Raw genomic sequence first — 21,124 nt, 5'->3', positions numbered from 1 at the left:
GTCATCGGCAAAAGTGTTGAAAACAAACTTGTCTTGACAGAATAGGGCTCACAATTTTGCATGTATTGCATTTCACGAGGAACGACCTGGCTCTGTGGCGCAATGGATAGCGCATTGGACTTCTAGTCGACTCAACGAGTTGTAATTCAAAGGCTGTGGGTTCGAGTCCCACCAGAGTCGGACTTTTATCATGTATATAAGTTGATGCCACAAGGTTTACGTCATCAGAACTGTTTCACAAATACCTGTGATCACGTAGTCAAACACAATAAACCTTGTGGAACTACTCTTGCTTATTTTTGTAAGGGTTAGATCAATGTAATATTTTAATCTTTGATTTTTAGAGGTGCTGGCAGGCAGATTGCCACTTTTTTTTCATGTTTAAGGTTTGGCTGATTTTGTTTTTGTGTCATTAAATTATCTGGCTACTTACTACCTTGTCACTTTATATATATATATTTTGTGTTATTTATTTGACATTACTGCTAATAGGAATGATGTTTTACTGAACTCAAATACAATTTTCATGGCACTTAATTATTTGACTGCTTACCATGTGAATGCTTGTGCATCGTTTAACACACACAAACACACACACACACACACACGGATGAAAACAATACCCTGCTCCCAGCTATGACAGTGCGCAGGGTAATTAACCACAACATGTTGATAGTAGTTCACCTCCCAATTAAGTGCAAAATTATGCATTTTTCTTGGCCCTCAGTGTATATGTCAAGGTCTGTGAGTATCATGTGAGCCCACGAAGCAAGAACAATGACGAGATAAAAGTCAATTAATTCAACGATTCAAGGTTACATTAAAACACATCATTTATTTTTGCATTTTTCAAATAACCCTAAAGACATTTTGGAACCGATGAGTGGGAATCTCCTAGCCTGGCGTAGTCAGACTAATACTAAAAATGCGTATTAGTCTGGGACCTCTCGGTTCATTTTCAATTTCCAAGAGGCGTGACCAACGGACGCAGACGAATCATGTGGCTGATGTCTGTTGAGCGACGTGAACATGTCAACAGACTACAGCGTACAGAGAGGAGATGTCTGTAATGATGATCCTGCAATGTCTGTGAACGACTGTTGCTGTTGTTGTGGGTGAAATGTAAAAATATCGGGTACTTTTAGTCAAATGCTTGTTTGTCAGCGGCAGCCTCGTTGTTTACAAAAGTCGCTTCCGTGCGCGTCGTGGTATAAACGCCGCCCATTATCAGATAATCGTTTGTGATTGGATCGGTATGTTTTCTGCCAGGGTCAATCACTTCCCAATGAGCTCCCAAAATTCATATGGGTCCCAGGCTAGGGAATCATCTCCACTTTTGAGAACTCAAACAGATTGGTAATGTCTAAACAACACACAAAACTAATAACAAATAAATAACAAATTAATAATAGGTAATACTGGCGATGGATAAGAGGTCAAGTGTTAGACAGGAGGCTGAAGAGGGCAAAAGAAGAAGAATAATGTCGTTGTTTTTAAAAAGGCCACATGCTAGCACAGTAGCAGTAACAACACACAACTCAAGTCCAGGACGGCTTCAAAATCGTAGTGTTTTTCAGGTCAAATGTTTTTTTTGCATGTATAAGTGTTACTCTACATATAAAAGTGTTTTCAGAAGAAGTGCAGTTGTTTTAGTCCACTCCCGTGTTTATGTGGCAGGAATCTGTGGGAGGCCGAACTCATCCACCAAAACACCGTCCTGAGAAACAAGAGAAGGAAAAACGCAATTAACTACAAACTACAAGCAGACAGACCTCGTAAACAGACACTTGCATTTCACTATTCTTTTAATTGTTTGTCGTTCAACAGTGCTGAGATTCTGGCGGAACATATCAGAGCTGCGTGTGAACGAACCGTACCAACAGCTTTTCACATTTCAGAACGTTTACTATACAACCACATGAGCTGCTTTCAGACGTGCACTGAACATTTTCCATAAGAGCTGTATTTGAGAACGCAAATGTCTGCAAATGTTGCTCCGGACATTCTCCAGAACTGCAAAAGCTTTCACAAACATTTGAATTCTCTCATAAAGCCCCTCCGGAAAAAGGTTCGGGAAAATGTCGGGACTTCAGTCACACGTGGACTCGTACCTTGTTCGTCTTGGTGTCACTGGGGATTCCCTCTGGGATGGACGGGGCAGCTGAGGCCTCATCCAGGTAAGAGCTGTCATCATCCAGCAGAAGCTCATCACCCAGCGCGTCCAGCTCTGAAACCACAGTTACACTGTGACTGGAAACCGGTGAACACACTACTGCTGCTTCCAATGTCGTGACCGTTCATTTTAAATTTCTCCAAATGAAGGTGTCAATTAAAAGGTGTCAGATCAGTCGGGCAAACCTGCTTCGAGATCATCCTCGTCTATCTCTGGAGTGCCGTAGCTGCGGCTCAGGGCCTCTTGTACCTCGTTGGCGTCTTCCATCATGTCCTCCAGTTGGTCCTGTAAATCCTGGAAGAACCAAAATACATGCGATCACTTTTAGTAGCAGATATCTCACCAACTGGAATACTGATCTTACACTTCGGACCGATATTACGCTGTCATGGAAGAGTCTGGTTTTATTCACTCACTGTTCAAAGAGTTTAATGTTTGATTCACACCACCAGGAACAAATAATCATTGCACAGACATAGTAAATGAGCAATAACTGGCAAATTTACTCAACAGGCCGCTTTTAAACATAAGAAGTAAGAATGTGTTATGTATGTTTTATCGATGTCTTCCGTATTCTAATTATTTCAATGTTAAAATTATTACATTTGACTAAAGTGAGACAAAGGAGCTTGGAAATCTGCAGTTTCACATGAAAGCGAGCAGTTTTAGATATTTAAATTACAGAAAAAACGTCTTTTTATATCTCAAAAAAAAAGGTGGTGATTCAAACTCTCACTGCTGTAAACGTACTGACACAATTTTCTGAAAAATAACTTTGTTGCTTAAACCATCAATAGAATGACTGCTGAGAAATATTAGAAAATAGTGTAGTGGTATAGTGATGAACATATTAACAGACATACGTCAATCTGATCAATTTTCACGTCCTTGTAAGCCCTCTTCATTTCCTTTGCACCGATCTTCATGGCCTCAACCTGGAAAACAGAGACAAAGGACAGTGTAGTTAGTAACAAGCAGCCGTTAAAGGACTATCTGCACTGGGCATCTGGCTGGTATCTGACTGCTGAATGTGCTTCCCTGGTAAAGACACAGGCTGATGGTCACCAAGTCAGATCTGCATCTGGAGATCACTGAGGTTCAGTAAGCTGACTCAGACTCAGTCACCGTATAAATTTAATTTTGATTAACTGACATGACTGAACCTCTTGGCTATAAGTCCCACCAAGAATATAGCATGAGAGGAATCAAATCAAAAAACATTGAACGTGATTCAGAACTTCAGTTGACTCACAGTGGGAATAATTTAGTCCAACAACTTTGACTCTGCACAGTGAGGCGTAAACCAGTGTCCATCAAAATACAACCCGTCGTCACGTTGACCATGTAGTCCTTTTATTAGTCATGTGACAAATGTGTCATTTGTTCACCAAATAAAATAGAATATTTATTCATAATAGATTTTTAAAAAGACCAATTTATGGACTATATATATATATATCAAGAAACAGTCAGGAAGTCAGAAAGGTTTATGAGTGAATAGTGAAGATCCGTGCGACACCTCAAACTTTCAATGACTTGATCTCAGGTTTTAATCAGTCCGACCCTGAATTAAAGCACCGTGTCAATGTCACGGCGCGTCGCTCTTACTGTTGTTTTTGTGTCCTTTAGTGTCTGGATGGTGTAGTTTGCCTGCTCCATGTTAAATGACTGCTGAGCCAGCTGCTCCCTCTGACCTTCATACCTGTGTGGAAATAGTTCAGTTAGTTCTGAATGTCACAATATAATGTGACAATACACACACACAAATATGTATAAATATATATATATATATTTTTGAAATCTTAATTATAGTTGACAGCCCAACTGACACTACATTTTCTGAGGCTGATATCAGAACTGATGTTTGAGTAGAGCTACAATGATTAGCTACTCATTTCATTAGCTGTTTCGAAATTACCAATAAGCAATTGATTAATTTCATTTTCTTGACTTCAAAAATGAAAAAAACATATTATTTGGACAAAACAAGGGACACAATAAATCCCTAATACTACTATTTTCAAACACTGTAGCCAGAAAATATGGTTATAAATTTTTAATAACATCATATTAAAAATAATTAAAACAGTATATATATATATAACAGTATATATATATACAGTTATTGGTCAGGGTAAACGCACTGTGTATAATTGCACAAAGAAGGACTCACATTCTCTTCTGCTTCAGCACTCTCATGGCCTTCTGTTTCACCGTGTTCTGCATTGAAAAAACAAAAAGAGAGAATAAACACAATTCTTGTTTGCTGTGTTTTGAAAAAAAATAAAATAATTTGTGTGATCCCCTCCTTGAGCGCCTGTCCCACCTTCGAGGGCCCGTCCCTCATCTTCTTCAGCTGATCCTTGTACTTCATGAGCTCAGCGTCTAGTCTGCCAATCTTCTTCTCTATGGACTCTGACCTGGCATCCACCTGAGGGGGGGGGGGGGGGGGGGGGGGGGGGGGAAGATATGCGCAATGTTTTTTTAAATGCCACAATGCACACACACACACACACACACACACACACTGTTATACTGTATATATAATGAATATAATCAATGTTAATGTTGTGTTAATGTTTGTATTTCTGTTTTTTGTGTTCTGTCCAAATGTTCATAAAGCCTCTTGCTTTGGCAACATCGTTGTTTAAAGTTTCATGCCAATAAAGCTGTTTGAATTGAATTGAATTGAAATTGAGAGAGAGAGAGAGAGAGAGAGAGAGAGAGAGAGAGAGAGGAGAATGGAGCAGTTCCATCATCACTGGTGTAATGACTTCCTGTTTCCCAGCAGATCCAACACAAACACACACACACACACACACACACACACACACACTGTTAAAATGCCCTGCCTCTGTCTCTGTGTGTGTGTGTGTGTGTGTGTGTGTGTAGGAAACAGCAGGAGTTAGAGCTTGTGAGAAAACTGAAGTCTCGGTGAACACATGAGTCTGGCCCGGGCTGGACGTGCAGCTGCGCCTGCTCGTCTTCGGTCACATCATATAAAGACATAAACAACAAACAACAATGCGCCGCAGCCTGCCAGTCAGTACTCACGCTGCCGATACAGTCCGACAGATTCGGAGGAGGCGCTTTGGGTTTCCCGCGTCCGAATATTCGGTTCATTGTCTCAACGTGGTTTTTAATCAACTCTCGACTTTTGAGCCTCTTCCTTTTGAAAGAAAGCACCAAAAAAAGCGTCAAACGTCAAAGGATTTCTTCATAGGGGGACACCCGGAAGTAACGGTCCGGACGCAAACGGATCCCATTGGTTGGCGTGAATAGTTGCGGCCAATGAGGGGTTTAGGCTTCTGCCCTCCCCCGCGTGGCGGGCAGAGGAACTGCAAGCTGTATTGAAAGGCCATTGTCCGCAGTCCACATCGTCCATCAGCTCCGCTGCAGACACACAGGCATGAACTAGGACGATATCTGACTCTCCACGAAGACATATTATATTATTAATATTATCTGACAATGTTGACATATTATCTGATTTATTCCCACATGCAATCTGACCACAGGATGGACAGTTAATCAATCAATCATGTCATATAAAACATAATAATTATAACCCTGTATTACTGAAACATCCAAAGCGCCTGCAAGTCACATTATATTGAAACTCTATGAATGTTATTACAAGCAGGCCATGTACTACAAATACACATTTATATGTGTACAGTACCACCTACTGCTTTTTAATGAAGTATCATGTCACATTGCCCATATATGATGTATTATGGCAATACTTGTTTTCTTCCATAATTCTTTCCTTGTTTACAGCTTCACAAAGTAGTTAACTTATGTATGGCTACATTATGTCCATTAGTTATATATAGGTGCCTAATTTTCACTTGATTTAGATTTTCTTTTTCTTCGTTCCTTTGGCCATATCTTTTCTTGCCATTAACAGCACATTGTCATGCAGTTTCCCAGCTGTACTGGTATTTGTAGCGTGTGCTTGTGACGTCTTTTCTTTTGAACAATGAAGCATATTAAGAGCCTTGTTTGACTGGTTATTTCCTGATGGCTTTTTAATACACATGAATCTTTAACAGAGAGCAGAACAACAAAAAAAAAACCCAGTAATCTGATGGATTCATCAGTGTTGACAAAGGCTGGCTGATTTAGATTTCCTCTTAGTTATCCCAAAAGAAGGGAGCAGCTACCATTAGGGATGAGGGTGTTGTTGTGTTTTCCTATTTGCTGTTGGGTTTTGTGATTTGCACTTCATGGCCACTGTACAAATGGGAAACACACTTAGTTGTCCAGCGTCAACCAACCACAGAACTGAGGTTTTGCTGGTGTCGCCCTCCTGAACTCTTTGTCATGTCAACATTAACTTACAGTTAAACTTAGTTATTTTAACAAACAATGAGTATTTTTCCTTTCCCCATCCTTTATCTGTCTGTGTTTCAACGTGATTGGCATGGGTCCAGTAAGGTCCAGGGCGAACTGCTCCTCCACTGCACACTGTGTCCCCACCGTCAACATGTTGTAGACACACACACCTGATCATAGAATTGATAAATCCTAAACTCAGAGAGGCACAGCGACAGCAGCTTACCCTCATGCTGCGTGTGCAGTCACTGCAAATTGTGCTGCAAGGCCACAACACAAAACGCGCCACAATTGGTGCGCTCACCATGGCAACAGCGACTGTGTGTCTGAGTTGAATAGCGTTTGTATAAATTGAAGAAGAAAAAATCGAAATAAATAATCTCATGGTCAATTTGTGATGCAGATTCATATTTTTTCCCTTTTTCCGCCCGACATGAATATCATATGAGTAGAAACTCTTCTTGTACAACAGTTTCATTAAAAGAATCAGTCTCACATGTTCTTTTTAGTGGTTTATTGTGATCAGTAGCTTTATTTTGACTTAGTTGCGCATGTACAGTGCGTGGCATGTTCTGACATTCATAGCTAAAAGATTCAGCAAAATATAAACACAGTATATAACAGATACAGAGAGTTCACACAGCAGCAGCACACTGAATTCAGCGGATCATGTGTTTATGCGGCAAAGAATGAAATCCTTTCTTATTAGTTATGAGAGGAATAATTAAGAAGCACACTGTAACTAAGCACGTCCACTGCGAGACCAATAAGGGTCAGATAATTCTACAATAAGGCACACAAAACAAGCCACAAACACACGTCTGCTATGACTACATCTTTATCAGATTTAGGCGGGTAATATTTGTATGGTTAGTTCAAAATCCTCAAAAGACTTTGATTTGATTAAATATGGTTAATTCGATGACTCCTACAAAAGCTACAATAATGCAGGCAAACCAAGACATTAAATGAAATTACATTTTACACAATGACAAAGATGTGAAATGCAGCGCAACAAACGATGGCACGTGAAATTACATAAATTCAATGTATACAACGGAAAATGTTCCTCATCTGGATACACCAACTGATCATTAGTTATAACAAAGGCTAGCCCACACGCTTCTATCAAAATGAACTACTCATTATCACATTTCACGTTGTCAGTACATTATACACAAAAAATAGAAGAAGAAAAAAAGGATTTTACTGAGAGAAAATCTGAAAAATCTGAAAACCTTTCCACATGTACTTATTGTTTCAGACAGTGGAGAACATACTATGTGCGATATACTTGACATCTCCTAGGTTTGACGTAGTTGTCACAGCGGGAAATGTCCAAAGGTGTGGAGCAGTGTCAGGTGTAATAATAGATTCTCAAAGCGCAAAATTCAGCTGTGAAGAAACAGGGGACGCATATGTTTCGAAAGCCACGACGAGCATCTTGTCAAGGAGAAAAAGGAAAAGAAAAACGTTGAATCGGTCTCTGTTTGTGGTGAATTACGGAGATTGATCCCTGAGAGGTTATTAAATATCCTAAATGGGTTTACTGCCAAATGAGACTCTTCAAAGAAAAAGGTTACGGAAATTACAGTACAGCTAAGCACCAAACTACAATTCACATAAAAGACAATAAGTGTGGAATAATGCTCATGATACAGGTTGTTCCTGACAAATGAAATACATACAAATCAGGGACAATTTCTCCTTTTCATTCTTTGCACAAAACACCACTTGATCTTTTTTTTTAATTAGATGTGAGAACGCTTCAAATGCTTTTAATTGGATTTCAGTTTTTTAATACAACAAGTTTTAGATTTCAGCTATAAATATAAATACTGTACAATGGTTTAAGATCGAACTGGGGTGTGATTCCAGAGGTTTCTGGCAATCACTGTCTCATTTGCTTTCGATCTCAACTTTATTATTAAAAAGACCAAAACCTTGTCCTAGTACTTCTCTAAATACTTTCCTATACCCCTGCCCTGTCTGTGGCACTCCCCCTCAAGCCAACTGGTTCCTACAAAAAATTATTACAAAAATTAGCAATAATCAAAAAATATTTTTTGAATGACAAATGCATCCTTCCATCAGCAGAGCAACAAAGGATCCAACACGTGGATCCCAGGATCCATTGACAAACTTTTTCATAATGTGGGCAACTGCAGCTCCGTTGCTAGGCGACAGCCGTACGGGCGAAAACCGACTGGTGACGGAAAATAGGGAATCCGCCACAGACCTGACCGCTTCATTTCGGATCGGCCTTTGTGGTCTACGCGGCCAACAAAGGCGGGGGTGGAGGGTCTTCGTTGGATGTAGACTGCGTCCTTTGAAGGATGCGGCCATTACATTGGAACACGGCTAAACTCAATGTCCCCATGTTTATTGTAATGAGGGGATAATGTGGAACAACAGTGGAGGAATTAATCATGTCAGGCTTTGGATACACAGACAACACTTGTTCGTAGAATCAATTTCCTCATTGGTTTTGGACTTTTCATGGGATTTTGTTGACAATGAGAAAAATACAGAATATCACAAGATTGTCCTTGGCGTGAATATGTCTTTGAATTCTCTTGCCAACCATTTGGATGAATAAATAATGATTAGCCATCTGTTAGATGGCCGTGGTGATCTGAGTCAAACCTAGGTCATTGGAGTCCTCCCAGCCCTGATAGTGTGTAGAGGACGTCTCCATGGCTAGTCATACTGGCCTGGCCTGCCTCATACCTCCCTGAGCTTCTGTGGGACATGAGTGGTCTCGCAGGGTGCTCCTCACCCGGCTCACCCCCTGGCCGCCCCTGTGTCCTTGGGCACCGGGGCAGCAAAAGTCCCTGAAGCACCTCTTGAAGTTCTCGTCCAGGAAGGCATAGAGGATGGGGTTGAGGCTGCTGTTGGTGTAGCCCAGCGCCACGCAGAAGAAGTACGCCGCCATGACGGCGGTGGTCTCGGGCACGTTGCCCGACAGCGCCTTGACCAGGATGAAGATGTGGATGGGCGTCCAGCACACCACGAAGACCGCGACCACCACCAGCACCAGGCGCGTGATCCGGCGGAGGTTGCGGTCCTTCTCGCGCGAGCCCGACAGGAGGCGCACGCTCTTCAGCCGCATGACCATCAGCGTGTAGCACACAGTGATGATGATGACGGGTGCCACAAAGGCGAAGATGAAGACGCAGATCTTCATCATCGTGTCCCAGTAGATGTAGGGCTCAGGGAACTGTAGGGCACACTCTGTGGTTCCTGTTAGAGAGAGAGAGTTAAAGAGATTTGACCGGTCAAAAACAGAGATGGGGTCATTTCTTATGAAGGAGAAAACAAGAAGATGAACACTCTGCTGAAATGCTAAATGCTGATGTCAGCAGATAATTATGCCCACTATAATAATGCTATCATGGTAATGTTTTTGAAGTTTTAATCTTTTAAAAATCATAAAACTTGAGATTCCTTTTATTAACATTATCCTACGTAAATGTTCCATTTTGACAATGTTTTTTTTTCCATCATATTTCATTGAACTTTGACTATTTCATGTAATCCACTGTACTCATACTTTTTGGATATTTCTTTAATGGTGGTGTCATGAATCAAAGTTTTAGGTAAATAACTATTTTTAACCGAAGATGGCACGAGATGGAAAGATCCTTAAAGACATTACAATTCATCCTCAGAGGGACATGAACGATGAATGTCTGAAATAAATTCCAAGGACACCCAACAAGTAGTTTCGGAGACATATTTACTAGAAACCACAATAAAAGCTAACCTCACGTTGGAAAAGTCGGGGCATCACCGAAGTCAGTAAGATTCTTTGACCGGGAACACATGAATATCTGTGCTAAACTTCACGGAGATACACCCAGTAGTTGTTAAAATATTTCAGTCTGAACCAAATAAAAGTGTCGGATGAACCGACTGACACCGACATGCAGAGAAACAGAATCTGACACAAACATTTAAAAGCCGGATCCCGTGGTGCAGTGAAGTCGTCATTAGAGGGAGGTGAAGGGCAGACTCCGATTCATCCGCGAGTCTAAGCGCTCCGGGTAAAGTGCACTGTGCATTATTGAATAGAGGCTAATTGTTATTAAGCTGTTGCTGAAAGAAAGAAAAATAGATCTTTTGAGCTCTATTTTTAGTCAGGGAAGACTCATTATGTCGTCATAGCTTCATCTAGTGAAGTAGCTGTAATCCAGGCTCTCATCGAGCCGATCGTATCCCCTTCATGGAGCTTGAAGGATGCTTACTGCAGCTAATTGATATAATTCTCCACGTGTATGTTGGAAGGCGGTTGGTGCTTCAGGTTTGAAACTGCTTATAAGAATCCCTTTGCAGCTGATAGTATGTGTCTATAGGAGACACAGACATGGAATTAACCAGATAAATATGAGTCAAAAGATCCCTGCTAAACATCAGAGGTCGAGTCAAACCGATGTACATCAGTGTGAATGCATACGCAAGGCCACGGTACCGTTATTGGTCTTAGTGCTGCCGAGTATCATGGCAGGGATGCCGGCGGCGGACGACAGCATCCAGATGATCACGTTGATGATCTTGGCCTTGACGGGCGTGCGGAAGTCCAGGGCCTTGACCGGGTGGCACACGGCCACGTAGCGGTCCACGCTCATCATGGTCAGGGTGAAGATGCTGGTGAACATGTTGTAGTAGTCGATGGAGATGAAGACCTTGCACGCCACCTCGCCGAACGGCCAGGAGCTGAGCAGGTAGTCGGTGCTCTGGAAGGGCATGGTGGTCGTGACCAGGGCGTCCGCCACGGCCAGGTTGAAGATGTAGATGTTGGTGGCCGTTTTCATTTTGGTGTATCTGTAGTGGGGAGGACATCAGGTTTTATTTTTTTATTTTTGAAAATAAACAGATGCTGAATATACACATGAATGGGACAAAAGGAAGGACATTATCCCATGTTCATTTTCCTCTTCCATCCTCTCTCTCTCTCTCTCTCTCGCCAAATTCAAAGCTTTATCATGACATAAATCAAGGCTTATTCAACACAACCTTTATGAGAGAACCTCAAGTGAAATGGAACATAATGGAGAGGATTCATTTACAATCCCATGGCCACGAAAGGGCATTGTCGTCACTGGCGAAGTGAAATAAGCTCAGGGTAATTGCAGATCTACAATAACGGAAGAAAAAATGATTCCAAAAGCTGACAACTCACCGGATGATGACATACATCACCAGACAGTTGCCCACCAGCCCCACCACAAACACCGCGGAGTACACCGCGACGATGATGGGGATGATGGGCGACATGGGCTCGGGCTCGGCGTCCCATGTGCCGTTGGGCGTGTAGTTGAAGGGGTCCGGCGAGCCGGGCTGCCAGGTGACGCTCGGGACGCACTCCTCCGCCCGGGCCCCGGGACACCGGTCCTCCTTGTAGATGCGCACCACGCTGCTCTCCATGCCGGCGCCGAACGCGGACCGCTGCGTAAACTGCACCACACGCGGCGTATGAACAGACGTCGGCGAAGACACTGCGAGTGTCTGGCGACTGCTGCGGAGAAGAAACAACAAAAAACAACACGAAAAACATCGGCACCGGTTATTGCCCCAGTGAATAAGCGCGCGCAAACGCACAAAGTACCACCTCACCTGAATTTCTTCGTCCCAAAAACAAAAAGTTTAAAAAAGGACTGGCGATGAGAGTGTCTCACAGGACATCAACACCACAGATTAAAATCCGGATGCTGGATATGTGACAGAAAGAAAACCCCAAACCAAAAGGGTTCTGGGTGAGTTGTGTGGACGAGCAGAAAAAGCCACTGCCTGTGCCACAGCTGCCTACCCGAAGGTGCGCACTGAGGAGCCCGACTGCTCATTCAGTGACATCAGAGGCTGAGCCAACAGACATGACGGGATCCAGCCCGCAGGAAGACTCCGACCACACACATGCACCTGGAAATGTTTTTAATCACACACACACACACACGCGCGCGCGCGCGCACAGTGTGCATTCAGCGCTGTATTTACATGTGGTTGTTTTGGGCATCAGGGTCTGGTGCGCACATCACCAGTGACCCCTCGCAGCTGAGACCATCCAGACATCATCCAGTCGCAATAACCTTAAATAAATCTTTGGAGAAAAAAAAAATACACTAAAAAAATAAAACCAGGTCTGCTACAGCATCACGTCTTCGTGACAATGTTTTAAATTCCCATCAGTGGCTGCTGTCATCAGACGTTCCCTAGCAACTCCCGTCAGAACCGGCGCACCGCCGCAATGCAAACACGCCGAGTCCGATCACACGTTGAAGAGGCGCCGAGTGAAGAGGAGACACTTAACAGATGATTGCACCTGTGCGCCAGCCAGCAGCGCCAAGACGAGCAAGGTGTGGAAATAAGAGCTCGAAACAAAAAAACACTCCACTTCACGTCGGAATTATAGTTTTGCTTCGAGCGGAGTCAGTTTCATCAGCTCCTTTCAGTCCGGTGGGCTCACGACTTCTTCTTTCTTTTTCTTTTTTAAATGTGCATTTTCTTTATTTCATCAATTAGAAAACAATTTCCCCAAATCCTGAAAAAGTAATCTGCTAATTCAATTCGATGGGATTTTATTTGTATAGCGCCAAATCACAACATACTTTGTCTCAAGGCACTTTACAGAGAAAACCCAACAAACAAATCTCACAATGAGCAAGCACTTGGTGATTGGGCGACTGATGTGGAGAGGAAAAAAACTCCCTTTTCACAGGAAGAAATCTCGGACAGAACCGGACTCAGTTGCGGGAGAAACATCTGCCTCGACCGGTTGGGGTGAGGAGAGAAATGGGGGAGAGAGGAGAGGGGGGGAGGAGAGACAGGAGGAGAGAATAGAGGGAGAGAACAGTTGTAAAACCGCTGCTTTAATCTCTACCATACTTATAATTACAAAATCAATACTCACACTTATAAATGCAATAATGTGCATTGAATTGAATTGAAAAAATAAAATGCAACTAATCCTTCACTCTCTCACAGCAAATCATCTTATCATCACCACAGCAAGACCAAAGCTCAAAATGAAGAGACTTTAAAGAAGAAGAAGAAGAAGAAGAAGGAAAGAAACCCTCTGTCAGCCCACGGCTCCCATTTATTTCTCAACAGATAAGACACAGTCTTGAACCAGCACATAATTAAGCAGGTGCCGTTTCCTTTCCCTCCTTTATGCACCAATACTTGTTGCTTAGAGACCCACCAGGGCCAGATGTTGCTTACGCAACAAAGCCTCTTTTTTTCCCTTTTCTTCTGTAGGTGTGTTTCTGTGCAGGCTTGACTTTTCGTCAATACGTGTATTTGATGCAACTTTATTGAGGCCCTATACTTGAACCTTGGACTGGCTGCGGCTCAAGAGTGAATCACATCCCTCTCTCATATGAGAGGGGGGAGAGGGAGGGAGGGAGGTACAGTTTCAGTATTTACCTTTAATTGCAATAAAATGTTGCCAAAGGTCTGTTTGCACACACAGATACGATCTGACACTCTTCCTCCGGCACTTGACACTGGTGGTTTTGTGTTTGAGTTCCAGAGGAGGGGAGGACATGTTTGCTGAACGTGACCTCCAGCAGATGATGAGGTCAGGAGAATAAATCCACATTTTTTTAATGTGACCCTTTTATGACCTGAGGTGCTATCTTTTCAATCAAATGCTCTCAATTAATGCTTTCGTGGTCATTTTTCATGTTTGGAGGAAGAATGTGTCGTCGTGGGAACCTTTTGTTGGAATTATTTTTTCCTCGAAAACGCCAAGGGATTTTGAAGTTTGAAGATTACTGTGATTCATCCTTTTTTTTTCATTTAAAAGATTATTCTTGGGGGCTTTTTCCGCCTTTAATTTGACAGGACAGCTTGGCGAGAAAGGGGGGAAGACATGCAGGAAACTACCATAGGTTGGATTTGAAACCTGGACCTCTTCATCGGAGCATAGACCTCGAAGTACATGCATGCCTGCTCTAACCACTGAGCCACTCCGACCACAATTCATCCTTTTTTAATTTGAAAATAGAGCACATGGTCAGAGGCAATGCAACGCATGAACAGACCCAATGTCTACAGGATGGAACGGCCGAACAGATGAAACAGATTCATCACATGATGGGGATATGATCTCATTCAACAGACGAGGTTGTTGTTATGAAATTGTAGATTGTAGCAAATTGCTAAACATCAGCAAATAATAACAAACAGCAGATAACATAATCTGTATTTATGGCTTCAATGTCTAAAGAGTATAACATATCACTGACTGTTTTTTTTTTTGTCTTGGTAAATCACAGTACACCTGCAGTCACTTCATCTTGTGCTCTATTGATTCTGGCTCTTTCATTGCAACAGCAGTAATTCCCCTTCAGTCCAGAGAGAAAGAAAAAGAAGTCTTATAAAACCAGTCCTCAGACATGTAAGGCAACATTCACCCACAGTGTGAGCGGGGCTGAGCAGTCACTCTGTAAAGACGACATGTTCACAATAATGCCGATCACTTCTGTCAGAACCTATTTCCCTTTCATATGAGGTGGATGTTATTTCAGCACTCGCCCTCCACAATATACACTCCAGTCGCCAGTTCATTAGGATTCAGCTCGCTAAAAATAAAGCAGTCTAGAACTGCAGGGCGATAAATCCCATGAACATTTTTGGAGGCTGTTGCACTGTATTGCATTATGAAGAGTTTTTTTCCTTTAAATGAATTTGTCCATCCTATTCATATCAGCGAGACTTGACTCACCCTTTCTGCATAATGCAACATCAACGCAGTGAAACTAATAAACAGGAAACTGAATGTGAATAATGTTCTGGAGCTTCTCAATAATCTAATATTACCTCTTCATCAGCTGATCGAATTTTGTCCAGATGTTGCGGAAATTAGAGAAATCGAATTGCTAAACAAACATTCTGTATGGTGAAGCAATGACTATATGGTTGACACGTTGATTTAATGAGCCATTCGCAGTTTCACTGTACCGGCCGTGTGTACTTAGACTTGCATGGCTTAATCTTTGAGACAAGCATATGCTACTGGCAGGATCAACCAGCCCTCTGTAGTTTAGCAAATCAAAATGAGAGAACGTTTTTATCATTGTTTGAGAATTCAGATTGAGTCAAAGGGTTTATTGTAACAGCAGTTATCTGTAATTCTCTCTTTATGACAAAATAATCTTCACGTCTCTGTTTGTTCCAGGCATCCTACTCTGATTTCAAAATGTAAAATTATCCAAAAAGCAGTATTTTGGAAATTCATATCCATTCGCCTCTCTTCACACTGATGGTCAGGGTTTGGTAAGATTGTATTTCCTATTAATGAGATGCGGAGTAATTTCTCAAGTTTTATAAGTACAGATTATTCCCATCAAGATTAATTTGCAATCATCTTAGAGCTCATAAGAACGTTTCATTACCACAAGATTTATATTAATCGTAGCACTTTTGTTTTTTCTTTAACCTCCCGAGAGGGTGAAAAATGAAGAGGGTTGAAATTACTTGTTCGTCACTGACCATTGAACACCACGCTTCTTCAAGACGCTGAAGACATGGATTTAGAAAAATAATTGTCTTCTTATAAACTTGTGTGAAAATGGATTTGTGAAATCAACCAAAAGGTTTGATCAGTCTTAGAATTAGGAGAGTTCCCTTGAAATTATGATCGGAAAAATGCATAATTTGGAAACACATGGAGTTACAAATATTTCGCTAATTTTCATTATCCTGAATTTATATCTCGACACACTTTCACTAATGTACTTTGAAATGAAGTCATCATACCACATCAGTATCCAGGATTGACGAGGTGAGGGGTGAGGAGAGAAATGGGGAAGAGAGGAGAGGTGGGCGGAAAGATGGTGAGAGGAGAGACAGTAGAAGAGAAGAGAGAGAGAGAGGACAATTTGTACAGCCGCCGCTTTAATCTCTACCAGACTGATAGTTATAATTAAAAAATACAATTATGTTGTTTTTATTATTAGTGATGATGATGATAATAATAACAACAACAACAATAATAATAATAATAATAATAATAATAATAATAATAATAATAATAATAATAATAATAATAATAACGATAATGATAATAATAATAATAATAATAATAATAATAGTAATAATGCCGGGTTTGGGTCCTGCAGCTCTGGGGTCAGAGATGAACAAAGTGTTCTTGGATTTTGGTCATGCTTGTCTAAACGCTGTCAAAGAACATTTGCTCTCAGCAGCATACAGACATTTGAAAATGAATTGTGGAGAGAGCGGTGCACGGTGTGCATAGACCTAGTCAGATTAACCCAACTTCTTAACCAGTGCACGGAACCACATGTTCATCCTCTTACCAGTTTTCTCCCAGTTGGTCATCACTGATTGTCAATGACGGTTCTCATTTTCCATGCAGTTGTTAGCCTCTGCACTGGATTATGGCACATGAAATTATTCCCGTTATCCCCAAAAAATCTAGATGTGGCTCATGTACATTCAACATGTTGTGGTTGTCGCGTGGCCTTTTTGTTAATGTTGACCACGCATACAAATCCAGCACACACGGAGCAACATCATCATTGTTCCTCGGGCAGAGACCCTGGAGTCAGTCAGACTGAGAGAAAGTCAACATCAGAATCAAATGCAGAGCAACATTTCAGATTTCAGTATTTGAAAGGTTAACAACATTTGACACCAGGTTTGGAACATTTCACGTTACAACCTGAGCACCAACTTACTGTAGGTCCGAGCAGCATATTCATCGATGGACTGTTCACACACACAAAGCAGGTTTATTCTTCCCCAGACTTCGGGGCCTCACGTCATCCAGCCTACGACACGTTGGTGCATTGGAAACCTACAGAAAATGAGAAATAAAATACACCTAATGTTCTAAAAAGAAAATCCAACATGCTACTATGCTACTCTCCAAAGGTTTCTCTTGGAGATCAGATGAAATAAAGCCTTCATTGAAACTTTTTTGCCTTCCAGATGCACCCCTTGCTTGCTCATCACACACTAAATGTTGACTTAAGAATTAAAATGGTTATTGGTTTTGGTAAATGAGCGATAACGAATTCAAACTTTTCAGTGCCGTCACTCAGCAGCTGAGTTAAGAAGGTAGACGACAGTCTTTAACCCCAGAGTGCATCCAAAATCTCTACTATACAACCCAGTGAATCAAGATCGACTTTCAATCGGACTTTTCTGATCGAATTTACAGGGCAGATCACTCAACATCACTTACAAGGAGGATTCAGTACGGCCTGACACCTCCGTCCGAGCGTGACTGCACACAGCCCTGCAGGTCATAAGCGAGTTGAAGCCCAGCCCTAAAAAAAAAAACCTTTGGGAATTGGATAACCCCGGCGTCCATGCATCAGAGTTAACTTGACAGCAGGAGACGCAGCTATCCACGGACGTACTGTAATGTCACACATGATGGGATGACCGTCGGGCTTAAGAGTGAGAAGTAATCACTCTGGTAGAGGCTATTTGTGATTTTCTGTTTCCTCAGACGCAGCCCTAAATTGAGCCTCCTGCTGCAGGGCCGTCGGCAGAATCTTGTTTTGATTGTCACCATGGGAACGGACGGTCTCTGGCCCATGGTTACAGGAGCTAAAGGGATTTGTTCGATGAAGCAGGGCGACGACACTCCTCTCTCTCAGTGGGGTCATATAAGAGTCTGCCAGGCTGAGCGGATGAAGAGGTCAGACACAAACAAATTTGGAGGCGTGGGACTTTTTAAATTACCCGAATATTGATTAAGTATCCAGGACATCGTTCAGACAAAACTTAATTGAAAAGTTGAGAAAGGAAGCAAGGCTGCCTTGGCCTCAGGGTTGGAGTTTCATCCATAAAACTAACAGCTGCTTTGACGGCGAACAACAAATGTGGGCAGCATAATAAAAAAAGGCAGCGGGGGAAGAAAAACCATCTGTCTCAGGGTCCAGAGTTCACGGCAAGTCGCTGCAGGTGAGCGTGCACAGGGACCACATGGGTATCGGCCACTGTAAATAAGCGCTCAGGAGAGCGGAGCCAGGGCCGGGCAGCTGCAAGCCAGAGGCAGTGATCCTCGACAAAAATATTGACTCTGTGCATCCCGGCCCTCCAGACCTCTTATGTGTCAAAGCGTGAGGGACGAGCGCACCTGAGTCCGGAAAAGGACAGGAGGCGGAGTTGAATGCTTGCCAACAACAAAGTTTCCACACTGCAGGGTGTTAATGTCGAAGGGGTTCTCTTCATCCATACCCGAGAAGACTGTCGACGTGTCTGTGAGGAGAGTCTACGTCGACTTGTGTTTCCTGTAAAGGGTTTAGTGAGCATGGTACAGTAGGCTGATTTTCAGGGAGGAATAAAAAAAAATTTGTAAATACTACAAACTCTTTCCCTCGTGGAGTTTCACATAAGCACTGACGGCATCTGGCAGCAGATCGCCCCTGGGTACGCTGCTGCTGCGGCTGCTGCCAGCCTTGTGAAGTGGAGCCGACAGTAGCTGTGCTAAATACTAATACTGTCCATGTAGTGCAGATCTTGTTGGAAATGTTTCGTTTTTTTTTTTCTTCAACGCTGCCTGTACAAATTGAATATTAGAAAATAAAACTATTTAAGGAAGGACTGAGCGGGAAGTGTTTATCTGCCTCCAGCTGAGCTGAACTGTGATCGTATGCAAGATATTTATGGTCCACCATGTATCTCTGACGCATGAAATGCATGTGTGAAGTTCCGTCTGATCGTGTGCATTGGACAGTGGAAATCAACGTGATTATCGTCTGTGATTTGTTTTGGAAGCGGAATCTGCCAGTATTTATACAGTGGATCGGAGGTGAGAGGAACGAGAGAAGAGAGGGATGAGGGGACGACCTGGGACCAATTACTGCGAACAGTTGGTCTGGTTCTTCAGCTCAGGACATCACTGTTGACATATTGTGGAGTGGCTGTGGGTTTCTTTAAAAAGATAATTATAGTAACTGTTGTTTTATTCATGAAGAGTCTTATTGACTAATAATCATGAAGACCGACCTGTATCAGGGGATAACACTATCGCAGCCAAATAAAGCTATAAATTAATGAAAATAACCTGTAATATTTTCCCGTCATGTTGCGCTAGGAACTGATCGAGGGGCTGTGGTTGTCAGGAGTCAGTTTATATACCAAACACACCCTGAATGAGATATTACTCATCTTATTTGGCATGAGCTCTTTGAATCTAGAGTTCTGTAAAAATACCCCAAAAAAATCCATGCAGCAGGAAAAGAGATATTGTATTTACCCACAATGCAATACGACTTGTAGTAGTAGTGGTCTCAAGGCGGGAGCCTCGAGCAGCAGCACAGTGATACGACAGATGTGTGAGTTCCTCTTGATCATATCGTAATATGTGAGACATAATCATGGGACTGTTACAGGCAATTTTATGCCAAGATACCCAAGTCGTTATTTGAAATTCCTGACAAACACAAGACTAATTATACCCATGGCTCTCCATTCAAGGGTGTCGACACTGACGGATCCATTAAGGGATTCATTACAGAGAAAAACTGGAATAGCGCGAAATAAACAGCCTCGGGCGCCGTTCTCTTAGTCGCACTCAAAACTCAAGGCGCACTCCCCTCGCCAAAACCTTCCGACACAGAAGCCAATACACTCGAACAGCTGTCTTTTCTTCTACAAGACTTTTTCGGTGACATTGTTGTAAGTAGTGAATGACGTTTGAAGGACGTTTGTCGGTTTTGGCCTTTTCTGTGTGATTGAATGAGAAAAAAAATAAATCTGGAAACCACTCGGCAAGTCTTCTTACAAATCCTCCATTCCTCGACTGTGGAGGAAGATTCACTCCTACTTCATGTTATCTTTATAAACTTTATATTTTAGGAGGACGGAAGGTGTTTATGTGCTTCCCTTCCCTAACATGGAAGGATTTGACCAAGATGTTAGTAAAGATTAGCAAAAAAACATCTCAGGAAGTGGAAGGGGCCTGGAAACTCCACAACTGTGGGACCAGCTGCTGTAAAGTACGGCTGCAGCTAACATTTGTTTTCTATTATAGATTAATCTGTTCGATTATTTTCTTTTAAAATCGTTTGGTGGTCTGCAAAATGCCATCACCATTTCCCAGAGCCCAAGGTGATGTGTCCAAATGTCTCGTTTGACCACCAATTGTAGAAAACAGGAAACAAGATGTTTACATCTATGAGCCTTAAAAAAAAGAGAGAAGAGATTAACATAATTTATTTGATTAACAAAACAGGTGCAAATGTATATTGTGTACATACCTGTGTATCTGGTCAACTCTATTTTGTTGGTAAATCTGAAAGATTGAGTTGGTTGCACATCGGGTTCCATGTAGGAGTTTTTAAAGATGGGACAGTTTGAATGACGAACATGAACAGATTTTTTTGCCAAGTGAAGGCTACGTTCATCCTCCGCTTGAAGGCAAATGAGAGTAACCATGACAACTAAAACATTTAAAAAAGTAAATTGTGTTAATCATTTGGCCTCGATGTCCACTACCGTCACGCCTTGGGAGCCAATTGAACATGGTCTGATCAGAAAACTCAATAATCTTCTCAAATTCTTTTCAAACCTTTGTTATTCAAGTCGAAAACTACAACTGAACGCTGCACAGGAAGAGCCGACATGTCACGGAAA

The 21,124-nt window shown here is 42.1% G+C and overlaps 2 protein-coding genes and 1 non-coding gene across 3 annotated transcripts; 1 reads left to right on the top strand and 2 right to left on the bottom strand.

Moving 5' to 3' along the window:
• The first annotated feature begins 88 nt into the window (after positions 1–88).
• Positions 89–180, top strand: trnar-ucu. Its single transcript is given in 2 exon segments — positions 89–125; positions 145–180. It is a non-coding gene; the product is annotated as a tRNA-Arg (tRNA).
• A 931-nt stretch (positions 181–1,111) lies between these two features.
• Positions 1,112–5,429, bottom strand: chmp5a (charged multivesicular body protein 5a). The gene is made up of 8 exons (XM_035635232.2): positions 5,228–5,429; positions 4,500–4,604; positions 4,347–4,393; positions 3,782–3,875; positions 3,037–3,108; positions 2,359–2,467; positions 2,112–2,227; positions 1,112–1,717 (listed from the first exon to the last, which is right to left on the bottom strand). Exons 1-8 carry the CDS (start codon positions 5,294–5,296, stop codon positions 1,667–1,669), a joined length of 663 nt encoding a protein of 220 aa, XP_035491125.1. The 5' UTR covers positions 5,297–5,429; the 3' UTR covers positions 1,112–1,666.
• Positions 5,430–7,027: 1,598 nt separating this feature from the next.
• oprk1 (opioid receptor, kappa 1) lies at positions 7,028–12,846 on the bottom strand. Its single transcript, XM_035635231.2, has 4 exons — positions 12,128–12,846; positions 11,694–12,029; positions 10,983–11,335; positions 7,028–9,754 (listed from the first exon to the last, which is right to left on the bottom strand). Exons 2-4 carry the CDS (start codon positions 11,936–11,938, stop codon positions 9,216–9,218), a joined length of 1,137 nt encoding a protein of 378 aa, XP_035491124.1. The 5' UTR covers positions 11,939–12,029; positions 12,128–12,846; the 3' UTR covers positions 7,028–9,215.
• Positions 12,847–21,124: the final 8,278 nt, after the last annotated feature.

This window comes from Scophthalmus maximus, chromosome 5 (assembly GCF_022379125.1).
Source record: "Scophthalmus maximus strain ysfricsl-2021 chromosome 5, ASM2237912v1, whole genome shotgun sequence".
Lineage (NCBI taxonomy): Eukaryota > Metazoa > Chordata > Actinopteri > Pleuronectiformes > Scophthalmidae > Scophthalmus > Scophthalmus maximus.
The sequence above is the reverse complement of the archived record's forward strand: the minus strand, read 5'-3'. Positions and strand labels throughout refer to the sequence as shown.

Excerpts from the sequence above, each read along its gene's own strand:
- oprk1 (XM_035635231.2), bottom strand. The coding sequence starts at position 11,938 with ATGGAGAGCAGCGTGGTGCGCATCTACAAGGAGGACCGGTGTCCCGGG. Across the intron at positions 11,336-11,693 it reads GTGATGTATGTCATCATCCG|ATACACCAAAATGAAAACGG; the intron begins GTGAGTTGTCAG and ends TCCCCACTACAG. Across the intron at positions 9,755-10,982 it reads CAGCACTAAGACCAATAACG|GAACCACAGAGTGTGCCCTA; the intron begins GTACCGTGGCCT and ends TCTCTCTAACAG.
- chmp5a (XM_035635232.2), bottom strand. The coding sequence starts at position 5,296 with ATGAACCGAATATTCGGACGCGGGAAACCCAAAGCGCCTCCTCCGAAT. Across the intron at positions 4,605-5,227 it reads TGTCGGACTGTATCGGCAGC|GTGGATGCCAGGTCAGAGTC; the intron begins GTGAGTACTGAC and ends CCCCCCCCTCAG. Across the intron at positions 2,468-3,036 it reads TGAAAATTGATCAGATTGAC|GATTTACAGGACCAACTGGA; the intron begins GTATGTCTGTTA and ends TGGTTCTTCCAG.